The sequence below is a fragment of the Naumovozyma castellii genome, chromosome 6 (assembly GCF_000237345.1).
Source record: "Naumovozyma castellii chromosome 6, complete genome".
Classification (NCBI taxonomy): Eukaryota; Fungi; Ascomycota; class Saccharomycetes; order Saccharomycetales; family Saccharomycetaceae; genus Naumovozyma; species Naumovozyma castellii.
The window spans coordinates 553433-569930 of NC_016496.1; the positions used below are offsets into that span (position 1 = coordinate 553433).

Sequence of the window (16498 nt, forward strand, 5' to 3'; positions counted from 1 at the left end):
TTGAACGAATGCCTTCAAATCTTATGTATCTCCTCTTTTATCATCGAATGCAGTGTAAAATAAATAGCAGAAAATTCGTTACTTTTTCACATGTAAAATAGTTGTTAGTAGCATGTCAACCATGAAACCCCAAGACTATGCCTGCGAAAAAGAATGATAATGTTTTTAAAAATGCAATGATTGAAATGATTATTCACAGTAGAACACAATACATACATATATGTATTTATGTAGACTATATATAGAAAATAGCTTCATGACTTTGAACTAAACAGAAACCGTGAACTGAACTCAAAATTGACATGAAAACGATGCAATGCTGATTGTTTTTTGTTTTTATTTTTAATAACTGACGTATAAACTTGCGTCCTGCTCCTCTAATGCTGATACCAGATCTTCCACCCCATCACTTGTTGCATTCCATCCTAGCTTAGAGGAAACACTGATACTTTTCAAACATGGTAGTCTTTTTTCCCATAATGCAATGGTAAAATCATCAGGATGTATTTTTGCCCCAATTCCCAGGGACCCACTTGATTGTAAATAAATAGTGGTTAATGGCCTTGGAATCAAAAGTGGAGTTAGCATGTACTCTGAGAAACACCATTTGGAACAATAATCAACCATTAATTGAATGGTGATTAAATTGGAACAGTACCTGAACACATGATCTAATGAATGTTCGTTTAATGCAGGCATCGGGTAATGGAAATATAAATGGGTCAAATTATCCCCAATCTTGGAGAGTACTATATAAATGGCATGTTCATCCACTTGAGGACAATATGAAAATTCCAAAGTTTTTATTGTCTTGGGCCATTCTGTCTCACAAACAAATTCATTGGTAATACCACCACTTAATTTTAAATATTTCAAATTTGTTGGCCAGACAAATTCTCTATAGCCTTCACAATCTATGGAACTTCTGGGGAATGAAAGATGAGTTAAATGCTTAAAATTTTGTATGGCTGCTAATAGCTCCTGCAACTTAACTGTTTCAGATACTAATCCCAAATCTAAGTACTTTAATTGATGACAAGCCTTTAATGAAATTAATGGTGCAAATCCGAAACTTGTCTGTGGGGCAGTAAATTTGGTTAAACCCGGAGAGCATCGTCGTAAAAGTTTAGATACAAAGGAGTTTTTCCCACTTTGCAAAATTGTTGATAAATCTAATTCTTGTACGAACTCTCCTAATTTTTTCTTCTTGTTTGAAATTATGGCATCGACAAATTTATTAAAATTCTTGCTTGTTAACGAGGGACTATAATACAATAATGGGATACATAGATGGTACCACGTCTTACAAACGACGAGAAAAGATGGTTCGATGACTTCACTGTATTGTAAGATCATTTTTTGAATTTCCCATGGTAATGTCATTTGTTGTTCCTGGATCGGGAGTTGTTCTGATGAGGACGTTGAATCTGCAGTTCTTGGCATCTCTTGATTATTCTTATCCTTATTCCTATTAACTATGAATCTCTTCAGTTTGTTGAATTTGGCATTGGATAATGAACTTTTCTCAATATGTACGATAGATTCATTCAGTTCGTCGTAATAATAAAGACCTTGAGGAGTCTCGATAATATCATTAGAATCCTTCAAAGTAGAGTGTGCAAAATTCTTCAGAAACTGCTCATCTGCCTGTTCTGGTTCTTCCATAGATCCAGAATATATTATATCTGTATTCGTGCTTGCAGTTGGATCTGTATTTATCGTGGTTACTGTGGTTGTATTGTTATTGGTAATGTAGCCCTGACCGCCCACATACTTGCGGTAGGGAGCCTTGACTTTCTTGGGTCTCGACTTGTTAGCCATGGCTGCTGTGGTGATGTTATGCAAAGGAGAGTACTGGTTAGTGCAAAGACTTAGCTTTAACCTTGTTGGTGGCTCCGAGAGGGATGTATAACTTTGACGTATTTCCTCTTGTGCCATTCATATAGTCCTGGTGAGATCTGAATGTCTCAGTCGACGCTTACGTAACACCGTTTGAGGGGAGAGGAGCGAAAAAAATAAAAATTTAAGAAATGTTTTAACCGAGGTTCGAACTCGGGACCTTTGCCGTGTGAAGGCAACGTGATGGCCACTACACTATTAAAACAACCTTGGATTTTTATGTTGAAGTCATCTGGGGTGACGAAGGTGGCATTGGGAGAGAAAAATGACAAACTAATACCATGCTTCGAATAAATGTACTCCAATAGGCATGGTAAAACTTCTCTCTAATAGATGTGAATATTTTTTGTCCTATGCTTTCAAGAATATCAATGTTAGATCGCCAAGACAGCCAAAAAAATTAAGAAGATCCGCTGATATTTTCAGCCAACCTTATTTGCAAACTGAAGTGAAACCATATAAATACAAATTGAAGGTTCCTTCTCCGATAATAATGACTGATATTAGTACCGCTACGAAGAAGGACGAAAATGCGTCTACTACCATGAAAGGCCCTTATCGAAGCTTTTATCCCATTGACTTGATTCGCAAGGAAAAGGTAGGGCAACTTTCAGTCATCGACGGTATATTATCAATAACAGTTGCACTGGTGACATTATACATAGGGATTCGAAATATAGAGAAGGAAGTGCCTCTCTTTCCAAAAGAACAAGATATATTTGCCTCGGTGGAATACTATCAGAAAGATAAGTTTATTCTAAACTCATTCCCACCATTGGGAATCCAATTGTATTCACTTCTACCAGTTGGTTCATACTCTGCTATGAGATTAATGTCTTTGAGTGCCAGTTCCTTCTCTTTATTGTTTTTATACCTGGCATTTCGAAGAGTAAATGTTCCTTACCTTATAGCACTGGTATCAACAGTATGTATCCTTTCCATACCATTATTCCGTAAAGAAAGTACAAGAATCTCATTGGATACATTGCAGTGGTTTTGGTTATCGATCTCTATTTACTCATGGGCAAGTTTGAAATGTTTCTCTCATTTCTCCATTAAATGGACTATCCATTCATTGATTTTTGCAATGTCGATTGGATGCAGCATGGCAACTAAATACATTGGGTTCGCCACCTGGGGTTGGGCAATACTAATCTCATCTATTTATTTCTGGCAAATGATTGGTGACGTTAGATTATCAACAAGTCATATCGTTAAACACACAACCTTTCAAATATTTTGCCTTCTGGTTATACCAATGACAATATTCGCCACAACTTTATATTTACAAATCAATCATTCTCGTATCGATTCTCCCGAATATTCACAATACATGTCGTCGTATTACAAGATATTTTTAAGATCCAAATCACCAATCTTGCAACCCATGGAAATAACCAATGGATCCATCATCACAATACGTCATTTGAACTCGCTAGGAGGATATTTAACTTCTCCAGCAAATGAATCATATCCAGAAGGATCTGCTGAACAAATAGTTTCATTAACTGATATGGAGTCTAATGTTGACAATCAATGGATACTTGAATATGTAGATGATTATAACAAGGGTCCCCTAATTGACTCTCAAAGAATTAAATTGAGACATCGCACTACTGGGAAATTATTAAGAGCATCTTCAGCTAAACCACCTGTAAGTGAACAAGAATATAATTCAGAGGTCTCCTGTACAGGAGATTGGGATTATCATGGTGATAGTGACGAATTCTGGAAAATTGATCTGGTCGAAGGTTCATTAATACCATGTTGGAATATTATGGAGTTGGATAATGTGGGCCAAATGTGTACATTGATTAGTCATGATACTAGATTACCTGATTGGGGCGAATTTGAACAGGAAGTGTTTTGCATTCAATCACCTGATCCCCAAAGAGCCAAGTTTCAAATCGAATTTGTGGATAATGACGAAATTAAGAATCCTATTACACTTGCTGGTTTACCAGGATATGGCAATTATTCAAGGTGTTATCAGTACATTAAATTAGCAGCGGAGTTAATACAAAGGGAATTTAAATATGATTATATGGTTAAATTACAAAATGATAACGATGAGAATGATAAGGTACATATCAATAAGGAAAAATGGCCGATTTATATCACAGGTAATGATACGACTGATCTCATATGGTTAACTTCAAGCATTGCTGTTGTGATCGTTGCCTGTAGGTTTGGTTTACAAGTAATGAACTGGAATCCATGGAAGATCGATAATGGGGATTCATCATCACATTTGAATATGAAAATTTATCACGAATTTGCCATTGAAAGTCTATTAGGTTGGTTTGTTCATTATTACATTTTTTTAAAGAGTTCAAACGATCATCTTGAGATTGTGTTATACTTGCCGAGCTTCGTTTTTGCACATTTACTTGCCACCGAAACTGTTACTGCAATAGGTCAATGGAGCCAGTGGAAATGTGCTATCATACTCCTAGTCTATATTGTCACAATAAAATGTACTATTTTATAGATAGAAACAATTTACCTGTGTAAAGATTATTTTTCCTTCGAAAGAGGTGACGATGATGTAGTCAGAGCTTGCCTCGATTCAGCAATACCTGTCACAAACATTGTAATGAGATCATCCACATCGTCTAATAGTTTCTCTTTCTTCTTTATAGCTTCAATCTTCTGCTTTTCCACCTCAACCAAACTCCTTTGTAAAGAATCAATCTTATGTAATTGCTCCTCAGCGGAAACGTCCACACCAGGTAAGGAATCAATTAATTTATTAATTTGTCTTGTCTTCAATATAATATCAGTAGCTAACTCGTCGATTGTGTTTGAAAACTCCTCTGGAGCAGCAATGGTAGCATGCTTATCAGACATCTTGGGTTCCCCCTCTTGAAATGGTTCAAAATCATGGTTTTTGTCTATATAATTTAAAGTAGCACAGAATTGCTCGACCATTTGATCAAGGCATATCTGTAATTGCGTCAATCTATCAGTCATTCTTCGCCCGCTTGCTGATCTTTCCTTGTTAGTGGCCTCATCCTATCTGTTGAACTTCGGATAATCAAAAAGTTTTTTTCTTATAACTTTAACTACTTTTGATAGAAACATGGAGGAGAAGAACATTGAACCAGAAAAGAAAATAAAGGCAGTTAGGTAGAAGGTATGGCAGAATTAGGCGTGCCACTACTACAGGAAAGGGATTATATAAACAAAGATGCGGAATGGGAACCAGACGAAAAGTTTCAGAAATGTCATGACTGTGGAAGGAAATTCACATTCTTATTGAGAAGACATCATTGTCGATGTTGTGGGAAAGTATTCTGTGAAGCCTGTTGCGGTGACTTTGTGCATTATGATATAAAGAGAGTGAAAATTCTGTTACCTGGTGAAGAACTTCCTTATAGAACCTGTACTGATTGTATAACGAAATTATCAGAATCGCATTTAATAGTAAGCAGTTCCGAGTCAAGTGGCGGAGAATATGAAACAGATGCCAACGAAAGTGTTATATTGCCACCTATTCGAAACATAGGAAATACGGAAACAAATATACATCCTCCAGCTGAGGAAAGTTATTGTCCTGTTTGCAACTTGATACTATCGCAATTTGGAAATGAAGAAATGGCAACAAACCATGTTAAGGATTGTGTTCGAAATGCAGAATTAGCTCATCAGCACAACGATGATAGTAATAAACATGCTGATAACAAGCTGAAGAACAAGACTAGAATGCTTATTTATAAAATCTCTGCACCCTCATCTCCATCGTCCAACAATTCTTGCGGAGAATGTCCTATTTGTTTTGAGGATATGGAGGTTGGTGATAAAGTAGCAAGATTGGAATGTCTTTGTGTCTTCCATTATAAGTGTATTAAAAGTTGGATTCAGAAAAAGAAAGAAAAGATGAAGGAATATCATATTGAAAATGATAATACAGAAGCCGAACAGGATCGAATAAGAGGGAATTGTTGCCCGTTCCATGATGCAGTATTCTAGTTAAGTTACCATTTGTGTTCTATGTCATATTTTTTACCTCATAAAAGTCTATATTCATTGCTCAATTTCGAAGGTTCTTGGGACAGATAACTTTTTAGACTAATTGAAATATTAGCATATAAACAATATATCGCCGAAATCTTCATTTGTATCAACTAATCAGAGAATTCAGACAATTATTGATTCTACTAGACACCTTCTCTCGACAAATTGTATCTTAGATATTTGGTTAATAACTCAATAATGGATTATGTAATAACAGTTATGATAAATCTCTCGATGCATGTTCAAGTTAGTATACGTATGCTTTACAAATTAATATTAGGAATATACATTATGTCTATTCAACTTCGCTAAATAAATCACTATCCAAATCTTCTGGAACATCACTGTAGTGATCCTCGTCACTTGAACTTTCATCCTCACTAATTGATGGTATGTTCTCTCCGGTAGCACCTTCTTCACTGTTTTCTTGCTGAAGTAATTCTCTTGCTTTTCTTCTTTCCAATTTACGTTGCTTTTTAGCATCCTTCACAGCTTTTTTCTTAGCAATGTTGGCTTCTTGTTCCTTCTTTCTTTGTTCCTTTAATCTCATTTTAGCAGCATGTCTCTTTTCTAAAGCCCTTATTTCATCACTACTCTTGTTAACAAATTCATGATGCAAGACTTTTCCAGAGCAAATACCTTCTTCAATCTTCACTAATTTCAAAGTCAATCTTGGTCCCAGTTCAGTAAGTTTTATAGCCTTCTTACGTGGAGCTACAACAGGTTCATCAATAATAGTGGCTTTTTTGGTAATGTTACTTTCATCGTCATCCTCTTCGTCTTTATCCATATCTTCATCGTCGTCTTTAGTATCATCTTTTTTAACTACTTGTTTTGGAACAGTTATGCTGCTAGCTTTAATATCTTTCTTATCAACAACGCTAACGATCGCATCATCTTCAACTTCGGATTCAGAAGTATATGCACCCAAATCATGATCTAATATTAAAGATGAAATATCCTCCTTTCTGTGTAAATTCGGCACAGATTTACTTAAATTGTGTTTGGCTTTATAAAGTCTCTTTAGGTTCTTGGAAATATCAACGTCTCTAATATCAATAAAGTAATGACGCATAGTTATCTCACCTGTATCTTGATCTTTATTAATCATAAAAACTCTTTTGATGGTATTCAACTGAGTCCTAGCTGGATTCAGAGATGGGAAGATATTTTGGAACATGGAGACAACAACCTTTTCTACATTCTCTGTTTCAGCATTCTTTTTACTTTTAACACCATTAAACCCATTCAATACTAACAACGGTGGATCCATTACATCCTCTTTATTTAAGGATTTTGGTCTTCTTAAGAACTTCTTGATATCTCTTCCTAAAGAGTAATCCATAACTTGAAAAGTGATTGTAGGACCTTGAGGTGTTCTGGCAATCTTCAAAGAAACATTCCCAGTCTTTTCAGATTGAGTAAAAATGAAAAGATGAGAAACACTCAAGGGACCACACATAACAACGAAATCCTTCAGCTTATTGGACTTTCTTTCCTTCAATTTGATAGCTGTATGAGGTTGCATGATTTGACGGAAATCCTTAACTAATTGATTCAATGAATGATTACTCAATGAAGTTTGGCCAACTCTAATCACCATTGATTTTGGGATACCCTTTTCCTCCTCCTCGGTCTGATGCACATGAGTTCTCTTCTTGGTTCTTCTTTTGGCCATTGTAGCTTTATGGTCTGATTGTTGGTTTGTCTTAGGCAAATAAAGTATATAGATATGTATATATCTATCTCTGCTCTAGCAGATTATTATAAACTTGAGAAAATCGATGAGCTGAAATTTTTCATTTCAAAAATTTTTGACGTTCGATGTGATCTGAAAAATTTTAGCGATGAGCTTCGAAACAATATTTTAAACCACCAATACGGTGAGTGACATACTATATAATAAAGAGTACTTGCTTTGAAATTGGGTTAAGCATAACTAATAATAACTGTGATGTCTGGAAAAGTTGATAAGAAGAAGGCGGCCGTCGCCAAACATACTGAATTGACCTCGTTGGCAGCTAAAATTAAGGCTAAGGCTTTAGAGAATCAACAGAAACTGAAAGAACAGGAGGCAGCAGCTGAAAGTTCAAATTCAGATTCAAATTCAGACTCTGAATCAAACTCTCGTGAGAGAAAGAAGAAATTAAATAGCAAAGAAGCAGATGTGGAAGACGAGACGGAACATGAAACGTTTGAATCATTCTCTGAATTGGACTTAGTTCCAGAATTATTACAAGCTTGTAAGAACCTAAACTATACAAAACCTACACCAATTCAATCCAGATCTATTCCACCTGCTTTGAAAGGTAATGATATTATAGGGTTAGCACAAACAGGTTCTGGTAAGACTGCCGCATTTGCCATCCCTATTCTAAACAGTTTATGGCATGACCAACAACCATATTATGCATGTATTTTGGCACCAACAAGAGAATTGGCTCAACAGATTAAAGAAACGTTTGACTCTTTGGGTTCTCTCATGGGTGTGCGTTCTACATGTATTGTTGGTGGTATGAACATGATGGATCAAGCTAGAGATTTAATGAGGAAACCCCATATTATCATTGCAACACCAGGTAGATTAATGGATCATCTTGAAAACACCAAAGGGTTTTCCTTGAGGAAATTAAAATATTTGGTCATGGATGAAGCTGATAGATTATTAGATATGGAATTCGGACCTGTGTTAGATAGAATTTTAAAGATTCTACCCACTCAGGGAAGAACTACGTATTTGTTTTCTGCCACTATGACTTCTAAGATTGATAAATTACAAAGAGCAAGTTTAACTAACCCTGTTAAATGTGCTGTTTCCAATAAATATCAAACAGTAGATACTTTAGTGCAAACGTTGATTGTAGTTCCCGGTGGGTTGAAGGATACTTATTTGGTCTATTTATTAAATGAATTCATTGGTAAAACTACAATCATTTTCACGAGGACGAAGGCTAATGCGGAGAGAATATCAGGTCTTTGTAATTTGCTAGAATTCAATGCTACCGCTCTACATGGTGATTTAAATCAAAACCAAAGAACTGGTGCACTTGATTTATTTAAGGCTGGTAGAAAATCTATTTTGGTTGCCACCGATGTTGCCGCTAGAGGGTTAGATATTCCATCTGTGGATATTGTTATTAATTATGATATTCCTGTGGATTCTAAATCTTACATTCATCGTGTTGGTAGAACCGCGAGAGCTGGGAGATCGGGTAAATCGATTTCCTTAGTTTCTCAATATGATTTAGAATTAATATTGAGAATTGAAGAAGTTTTGGGGAAGAAATTACCTAAGGAATCAGTGGATAAAGAAATGATTCTTCATTTTAGAGATTCTGTGGATAAGGCCAATGGTGAAGTTATTATGGAAATGAATAGAAGAAATAAAGAGAAACAACTTAGAGGCAAAGGTAGAAGAGGAAGAATGATGTCTAGGGAAAACATGGATAGAGGAGAGCGTTAATTTAAATGAGCCAATTATATTATTTATTCTATAATATGTATATATCAATAATTTAAAAGTAACAAAAAACATAACAAGATCTAGTGGGAAATATGATGCAAATAAAGATTGTTTGTCCATTTTTTAAAAGAAAGAGTCCCTGTAGGTGAGCGGAGCGGGCCTCGAAGTGAATTGTTCATAATAAAGTGATGTATCATTTGGAGGTTCATTCAACCACTCTTCTTCGATGGTTGGTTGAGTCCTGGTAAATATTTTTTCGTTTTTTGGGAATATTATTGGTGGTACCATTGGTGCTTCTCTTAAAAGCTCAGAGGAAATATCGTTGGGGGATGTAAGAGTAGGCGGTAGACATGCAACACGATTATGCCTAGGTTTCCTTTGAACATGTTGCAAAAGTGGTGAACCTGGAGGTGAATCACTAGTTGTGGGTGCTGTAGAAGTCGTTGAAACAATACGGTCAAATACAGAGGAGTTTGGGGATATAGATGAGGAGGCTCTTATTCTGCGTGAAGCAGGAGTTCTTTCCAATTCATTGAAAAGCATGTGTTCCGCATCCTGTTTTAATGGAATGGAGTCTGTCACAAAGGCTTTACTCAAGGTTTTTCGCTCCTTTGGTACTTCCACACTAGGTAATATTGTCACCTCAGGTTCTAAAGTAGCACTTTCCTTTGAACCAGCATGAGATATATGTTGGAAGCCAAACGGTTTAGAAATATTGTCATTAGAGGCCGGTCGAGTGCTCGCATCACTAAGAAACCTAGAGTTGATATTTTTGAAGAATGAAAATAACTTTCTTTTTCTAGAATTTTTCACCTTTTTTTCCTCACTAACACTTCTTGAATTCTCTATACGTTCAGGATTCTTCGTGGGTAATAGTAGTATATTTTCTGTATTTTCCAGCTTAGGCACGTCGCTATTCAGCAGTGTAATATTCATAGCATCGACATGGTCACCTGAATTCATAAATTGTTCAGCCTGTATAGAGTATAATTTTTCAATTTCCTGATCCTCGTCAAGCCATATAGACTTCATTCGAGGTAAGTTCTGTAGGTCTGTTGGTGGTGATGACATCTTGGTTGTCGCGCTGAACCTCAACATGGTACCACCTGCTGATCTTCATTTCAACACCATTATAAACGATTCCAAACTAAGATTCCCCCGGTGTTCCTGGGAAAAGAATGTGTTTTGTCTCAGGGAATGGAATGCCCACTGTATTATCGTCGTTTTGTTCGATCCTCGAGAATTTTGCGCTTACCTAATCGTCAATAAGCCAAAAAAGCTCCGGGCCACTTTTCTTTTGGTCTCAGAAACAGCCGTGGAAAGAATTTTTACGATCGGCAATTTTCTGCAGGAACGAGCGTTTTCCCAGAAACAGTCGCAGAACAGTCCGGCGGTTTCCAGTCTCGGGCTTGGTACTATATTATTATACTATACTATACTATATACACATACACACAACGGAACATAACATAATATTACATAAGTCCGGTTCATTTCTCCACATCATATTTCAGATCAGAGCCGCTCTCCTCCGTGTTCATCATCATGTTGCTCGTGTTAGGGTCGTTGTGGCTGTTGCTGTTGCTGTTGCTGTTGCCACTATCACCCTCTGTGATCCGTGCAGCAATAGGTGCCGGGGGAATGACCCTGGAAGACTTGACTTGGTTGTTCTCGCTCCCATCGTCCAGGAAGTCAAACACTAGGTCGTTATCTATAGCCTCGTTTATGTTCTCTTCAGTGACACCATTTTCTCCAACCATGGGTAAAGGTTTATCCCTGGGGAACATCCATTCTCTCCATTGGGTCTCTACGTTGTCACAAAGATCGTAAAGAATCATCTTCAATAGAGTAATATGGTTGTAAAACCAAGAAACTGATCTGTTAATGAAGATCCTGTAATTTTCCATCTCCTTGACGGCATGTAAAATGGTAAAATTGGGGAAATTTCTCTTTTCTCTAGATTGGTCTCTCCAAAATTCAAATAGAGCATATAATGCTTTCCTTCTTTGCCAAGTTCTCTTAGATTCTTTCAATTTCAAACCAAGAGCAATTAATTTATTCTCCCATCTAAATTCCATAAGGAAATATTCTAATGAATTCACGTATTTTTCAGTCAATGTCGTATTACACAAGATATTGAAGGCAAATTCGTTTTCATAATCAATTTCAAGTTTTAAGAAATAAGCGTTCGTTCTTTCATATCTTCTCTTTAGTGGATCATGTGCCCATGGACTCACTTTCATTAATTCTTCTTCTTTATGTTTGAATTTAAATTCCAAATATGTGCCCGTGGTGATTGGTACTTCTGGATTATTGATCCTATAGAAGAACCCATCTCTGCAGATCAATTCAATGGGGGATGCCACTAACAATGCAGTCTGAGTATCCCTTTCATTTAAGTATTGTGCTGCAGCGGTAGGTGCCAGTGTTCTCTTTTTTTTTTTCATAGGCGGACTATCATTTTCATTGCGTAAAGTAGCCAATTCCATTTGTGAATTGTGAATGAAACCGGATTCATCATCATCTTCCAATTCATCTTCCACAAGTCCCATATCATCTAATGTTCTTGATCTTTTCTTCTCTTGCATCTGTTGATCGTGTGGTTGTTGTGGTTGCTGCTGCTGCTGTTGTTGTTGTTGCTGCTGTTGTTGCTGATGCTGTAATAATAATTGTTGTTGATCTTGATGTTGACGATAAAGATCTATATTATTGGCAATATCGGCTGGTCCTGGTAATTTAATGGTAGTAGCAGCATTAGTAATAGAAGATGAAGGATGAGCAGCAGAAGAAGAAGGACTTGCTGAATCTCCCATGCTGGATGATGGAATGATACTTTCCTCCATTTTTTTGTCTTGCATGTTTGAAATGATAGCATTAGTCATATCAGCTTGTGATAGAGTATCTAGAGTTGTTCCCTTGCTGCTTACCGCACTGCTATTATCAAATGTTGTATTCTTGGTAAATTCAGCCAATGCTGCATCAATTTGTTGATTTGTGTGTAAATCTGCTGCCGCGGCAGCAGCCACAGCATCATGTTCATTGGAACTTATATTCATCATATTAACATGTTGACCATTTGCCTGGGCAAAACTACTAAATGCATTATCGTCTAATAGAGCATGAGCTTGATTTGTCATGGGATCATTCATTTGAGATAATTGCGATGGCGACATATTTGTTGGATATGGTGGGAAAGTTGGTATAATTCTTAGCGGTTTGGTTTTAACTACATTTACAGGTTCAGTCATTATAGCGGTCATTCTCTTTCTTCTTTCTTCATCTTTCATGGCTTGTAACAATTTCTTGTTAGATTCCATAAAACTTTTGGCTCTATTTCTATCATTATATTTCAAATTGACTAACATCTTTTCACGATCATCTCTTCGCTTGTCTAATTCCTTTTGTTGTCTATTCATTTCTGCACTAATGGCTAATGCGGATGACGATGATGCTGTCGTGGGTGTATTTCTTTGTGCTTCATCCTTGGAAACGGAAGTAGTATCAGTAATACTCACCTCATGGTTTGCTTCCCCATCTTGTTCCTTATCAGCAGCACTATCAGTATGATCAGCATTAGCATTATCATGAGTATTATCCTCTTCAATATTTTCCAATTCAGTTCCACGAGAAGTATTATTTAAATCTGTAGCATTGGGAGAAGTAACATTACCTGTGTGAGAAGTGTTAATATCAATGTCTGTTTCTTCGGGAGGCAATTCTTGACTAATTATGACAGTCTCTACAGTTCTTTGCTTTGGAGGTCTACCTCTTCTTTTCTTAGGTTTAGGTACTGCGGGGGCTGCAGGAGTCGTTGTCTTTGGTGTAACACTTGGTTTCACGTCTTCTTGTTCCTTTGACGTTGGATCAATGAAATAACGTTTAGATTTCGAGGTTTTCACGTTGCCCGTGGGTAAAGTGACTTGAGAATTATTTTCCAATGAATCTTCTATTCTCTTAGCAGCATCCTTTCTTGGTCTACCTGGACCACGACGACCAGTGTTATTATGTGAAGAATTGTTGACTGAGGCGGATGAAGATACGGATGCACCGGAGATGGGGATCAAAGTTTTCTTAATGTTGTTCAATCTTTCGTTGATAGAGTTGACCAATAGATCTGTATTCATTTGATTCTTCATGGCATCTTCCAGTTTATTTTCCAGGACAGATTGATTATGAGAGATTTTCTTCAAAGTAGTGATTAGATCTTGCAAGGAGGAGGTCCAGGAGGTATCCTTGGATAGTAGCAAGGACTCGATTTGATTGTATTGGGTCTTCAAATGGGAGACTTCATGACTTATAGAGGATAATGGGTTAGAATCGTTGATATCCATGAACGGCTTGCTGTCGTCGCTAGTAGTATTAGTATTAGTGGCGTTGCTATTCAACTGAGTTTCGTCAGGGGGGCCAACATCAGCAATATTATCGCCCATCATATTGAAAGAGCAATGTGTTGTTATCTGATTATATGTTTGGAAATTAGTTAAAAAATAATAATCGGCTAATTAATTAATTAATTGCTGGCAGGAGGGGGCGTCGTGTAAGTTGATTAACAGCTGGTGTATTTCTGGGTGTTGACGGGCTAGAGAGCAAATCAGTGTTCGAAAAGATGAGTGTTGGTAGCAAAGGAACGTTTGAAGAACAGTTGTATCTGTGCTAACAGTGGAGCAGTGATGGGACGTGAAGTAGAGATGGCAAGAAGAGTGCTTGTTGTTTGTTTGTCTGTCATTTGGCGATGTCTGCAATTTCTGGAAAACTTTTGCGCTTTTGCGTCGCTGGCGACGACAGAGGTTTTGGTGTTATTATACACCAAAATTATTACTAGAGTTATCCCGATGAAGATGGGAGGTTATAAGAGTCGTTGAGATGCTGGTGGTGGTAGTTGTCTAGCAACTCTGCCGTTTCACGCCAGTGGCGCCACTTGTCTCTGGGCTTCAAGTCCAAATCCACGATCTTCACGGTGGGGACCGGAAATAGTTCTTGCCAATGTATCATCACAGTTACATCTCGCAAAATCATGAGTAGCATCAATTCTGTGGTCACATCACGCTCAGACTCTAACTGGGCCAATGCCGGACTGATATCGTATAATTGTTCCTGTATATTGTACACTTTGGTCAATACATTGTCTTGCCGCGGACTAAAGTATTGAACCATCCAATCTTTGAATTGGCAAGGTAATTGATTCTTCGTATCTTGCAGTAGAGTCTGAACCCAATCGTAACAATTGTTCTTATAACAGGCAAAACATAGCTTCGTATCCTTCTCTCCACGCTTCTTATACTTGTTCAACATGCAATTCCTACAATATTGCAAATCTGGAGGATTGAATATCCATTTGGGTTTCAATTCCATTGCAACCTCTCCATTCTCCTCATTAACCACAATCTTCAATTGGTGACTGTCATATACCGTCTTCCCCTCTTCAGCCATTGACAAATTCCGTATTCTAATCGCTATCACTTCATCCTCTTCGACATGCTTCTCCTTTCCCTTAACATTCACATTAACAAACTGCATCACATCCTTATAGGCAAGAGTCCCCAGCTTCATCTCACAGACAAGAGCCTCTCCAGCCAACGGTACCACCACATCGCAAATGAACCTATAATTCATCCGCGTATACTCATTCAACTGGCGTAACGACGACATATGTCGAGTACAGACCCTGAAAAGCCACTCATCATCCTCACCATCCTTCCCGAGGACCACGTTTGCGTTCCCCTTTCCGTATACTTTCATCCTTGGTGTTCTCTTGTTGTCCCGCAATGATCGGCTATTTAATCACTTAAATGCATGCACTCTTCACAACCTTTCCAGGTTTACGCTACAAACGAACATAAGAGCACACTCACAAATGCTAGTCAGAAGATGTGTAACGCTGGGTCTCACCAAGGGATGGTCGAGACCGTTCTCTTCCACTCTCATGTGGAAGGCACCACGGGTGACTAAGGATCAAGAACGTGCTAAGAAAAGATACGAAGAAATGTTGGCTTCTCCCTACAGGTTGATTCGTTGGGGGGCCGTTGTAAGGTCGGAGGAGTTTTCTAAGGGGATGACGAAGTGGTTGATTGTGGCTTATATTGCTTTCTTGGTTTATGGTGTGGATTTCATGAAGAAATTGTATGCCAAGGATAAGGAATTGGAAAAGTTGTTAGAGAAACCAAATAAGAATGAATGGGAAACACTTAGGGTGAAGGAGTTGCAAGGGAAGTTGAGGACTAGAGATGTGAGTAAATTGAAGCAGTATGCTGCTTTGAAAGAGGAACAACCTGATTTAGAGAATTTTGATGGAATTGTCCTGGAGAATAATGATGAAAATAAATTGAATGAAATGATATTACCTGCTAGAGACACTACAGATTTCTATGAACATAAGGCCGATGAATATGATAAGAGTATCTCGTTCGAAGAAAGGATGATCGGGTTGGGCAAGAGAAGAAAATGGGTCATGAAACATTGTCACGGTGATGTTCTTGAGGTTTCATGTGGTACAGGAAGAAATATCAAATACTTGAATCCAGAGAAGATAAATTCCATCACGTTTTTAGATTCCTCGGAGAAGATGGTAGAAATTACAGAGAAGAAGTTCAAGGATAAATTTGGGTTCTTCAAGAAAGTGGCCTTTGTTGTTGGTTATGCTGAAAACTTGGTCGATTTGGCCAAAACAAATAATAAGGGAAAGGAGGGGGAAGATATAAGAGTGAAGTACGATACAATAGTGGAAACGTTTGGTCTCTGCTCGCATGAGGACCCTGTGAAGGCATTGAACAACTTTGTCACGTTGTTAAAGCCAGGTGGAAGGATTATCCTATTAGAGCACGGTCGAGGTACCTACGATTTCATTAACAAGATCTTGGACCGCAGGGCAGAGAAGAGATTAGCCACCTGGGGTTGTAGATGGAACTTGGACCTGGGCGAGATCCTGGACGACTCTGACTTGGAGATTGTGGAAGAGAAGCGTGTCCACTTGGGAACCACTTGGTGCATTGTGGCGAAGCGCAAGGGAGACGTCAAGAAGAAGGAGGAGATCGCCTTCATGGAGAAATACGTAGGATCCACGCTGAAGAGCAAGCTGGAGTCAAGCCAGAGTAACATTAAATAGATGTAGAATCCTGTAAA

At 37.7% G+C, this 16498-nt stretch overlaps 10 protein-coding genes and 1 non-coding gene across 11 annotated transcripts; 4 read left to right on the forward strand and 7 right to left on the reverse strand.

The window, feature by feature from the left end:
- Positions 1-342: 342 nt before the first annotated feature.
- Positions 343-1938, reverse strand: PFU1 (Pfu1p; the record flags this gene model as incomplete). Its single annotated transcript, XM_003677065.1, has 1 exon — positions 343-1938. One exon carries the CDS (start codon positions 1936-1938, stop codon positions 343-345), a length of 1596 nt encoding a protein of 531 aa, XP_003677113.1.
- A 93-nt stretch (positions 1939-2031) lies between these two features.
- On the reverse strand, positions 2032-2104 carry NCAS0Ftrna17V. Its single transcript has one exon. It is a non-coding gene; the product is annotated as a tRNA-Val (tRNA).
- A 105-nt stretch (positions 2105-2209) lies between these two features.
- PMT7 (putative dolichyl-phosphate-mannose--protein mannosyltransferase) lies at positions 2210-4390 on the forward strand (the record flags this gene model as incomplete). Its single annotated transcript, XM_003677066.1, has 1 exon — positions 2210-4390. The coding sequence occupies one exon, from the start codon at positions 2210-2212 to the stop codon at positions 4388-4390; it is 2181 nt and encodes a 726-aa protein (XP_003677114.1).
- A 26-nt stretch (positions 4391-4416) lies between these two features.
- Positions 4417-4872, reverse strand: SRB7 (Srb7p; the record flags this gene model as incomplete). The annotated part of the gene is made up of 1 exon (XM_003677067.1): positions 4417-4872. The coding sequence occupies one exon, from the start codon at positions 4870-4872 to the stop codon at positions 4417-4419; it is 456 nt and encodes a 151-aa protein (XP_003677115.1).
- A 165-nt stretch (positions 4873-5037) lies between these two features.
- PIB1 (phosphatidylinositol-3-phosphate-binding ubiquitin-protein ligase) lies at positions 5038-5871 on the forward strand (the record flags this gene model as incomplete). The annotated part of the gene is made up of 1 exon (XM_003677068.1): positions 5038-5871. One exon carries the CDS (start codon positions 5038-5040, stop codon positions 5869-5871), a length of 834 nt encoding a protein of 277 aa, XP_003677116.1.
- A 340-nt stretch (positions 5872-6211) lies between these two features.
- On the reverse strand, positions 6212-7594 carry SSF2 (rRNA-binding ribosome biosynthesis protein; the record flags this gene model as incomplete). The annotated part of the gene is made up of 1 exon (XM_003677069.1): positions 6212-7594. The coding sequence occupies one exon, from the start codon at positions 7592-7594 to the stop codon at positions 6212-6214; it is 1383 nt and encodes a 460-aa protein (XP_003677117.1).
- Positions 7595-7870: 276 nt separating this feature from the next.
- Positions 7871-9379, forward strand: RRP3 (RNA-dependent ATPase RRP3; the record flags this gene model as incomplete). The annotated part of the gene is made up of 1 exon (XM_003677070.1): positions 7871-9379. The coding sequence occupies one exon, from the start codon at positions 7871-7873 to the stop codon at positions 9377-9379; it is 1509 nt and encodes a 502-aa protein (XP_003677118.1).
- A 123-nt stretch (positions 9380-9502) lies between these two features.
- GIC2 (Gic2p) lies at positions 9503-10477 on the reverse strand (the record flags this gene model as incomplete). The annotated part of the gene is made up of 1 exon (XM_003677071.1): positions 9503-10477. The coding sequence occupies one exon, from the start codon at positions 10475-10477 to the stop codon at positions 9503-9505; it is 975 nt and encodes a 324-aa protein (XP_003677119.1).
- A 392-nt stretch (positions 10478-10869) lies between these two features.
- SUM1 (Sum1p) lies at positions 10870-13812 on the reverse strand (the record flags this gene model as incomplete). Its single annotated transcript, XM_003677072.1, has 1 exon — positions 10870-13812. The coding sequence occupies one exon, from the start codon at positions 13810-13812 to the stop codon at positions 10870-10872; it is 2943 nt and encodes a 980-aa protein (XP_003677120.1).
- A 391-nt stretch (positions 13813-14203) lies between these two features.
- On the reverse strand, positions 14204-15118 carry IPK1 (inositol pentakisphosphate 2-kinase; the record flags this gene model as incomplete). The annotated part of the gene is made up of 1 exon (XM_003677073.1): positions 14204-15118. One exon carries the CDS (start codon positions 15116-15118, stop codon positions 14204-14206), a length of 915 nt encoding a protein of 304 aa, XP_003677121.1.
- Positions 15119-15233: 115 nt separating this feature from the next.
- On the forward strand, positions 15234-16481 carry OMS1 (putative RNA methyltransferase; the record flags this gene model as incomplete). The annotated part of the gene is made up of 1 exon (XM_003677074.1): positions 15234-16481. One exon carries the CDS (start codon positions 15234-15236, stop codon positions 16479-16481), a length of 1248 nt encoding a protein of 415 aa, XP_003677122.1.
- Between the last annotated feature and the right edge of the window lie 17 nt (positions 16482-16498).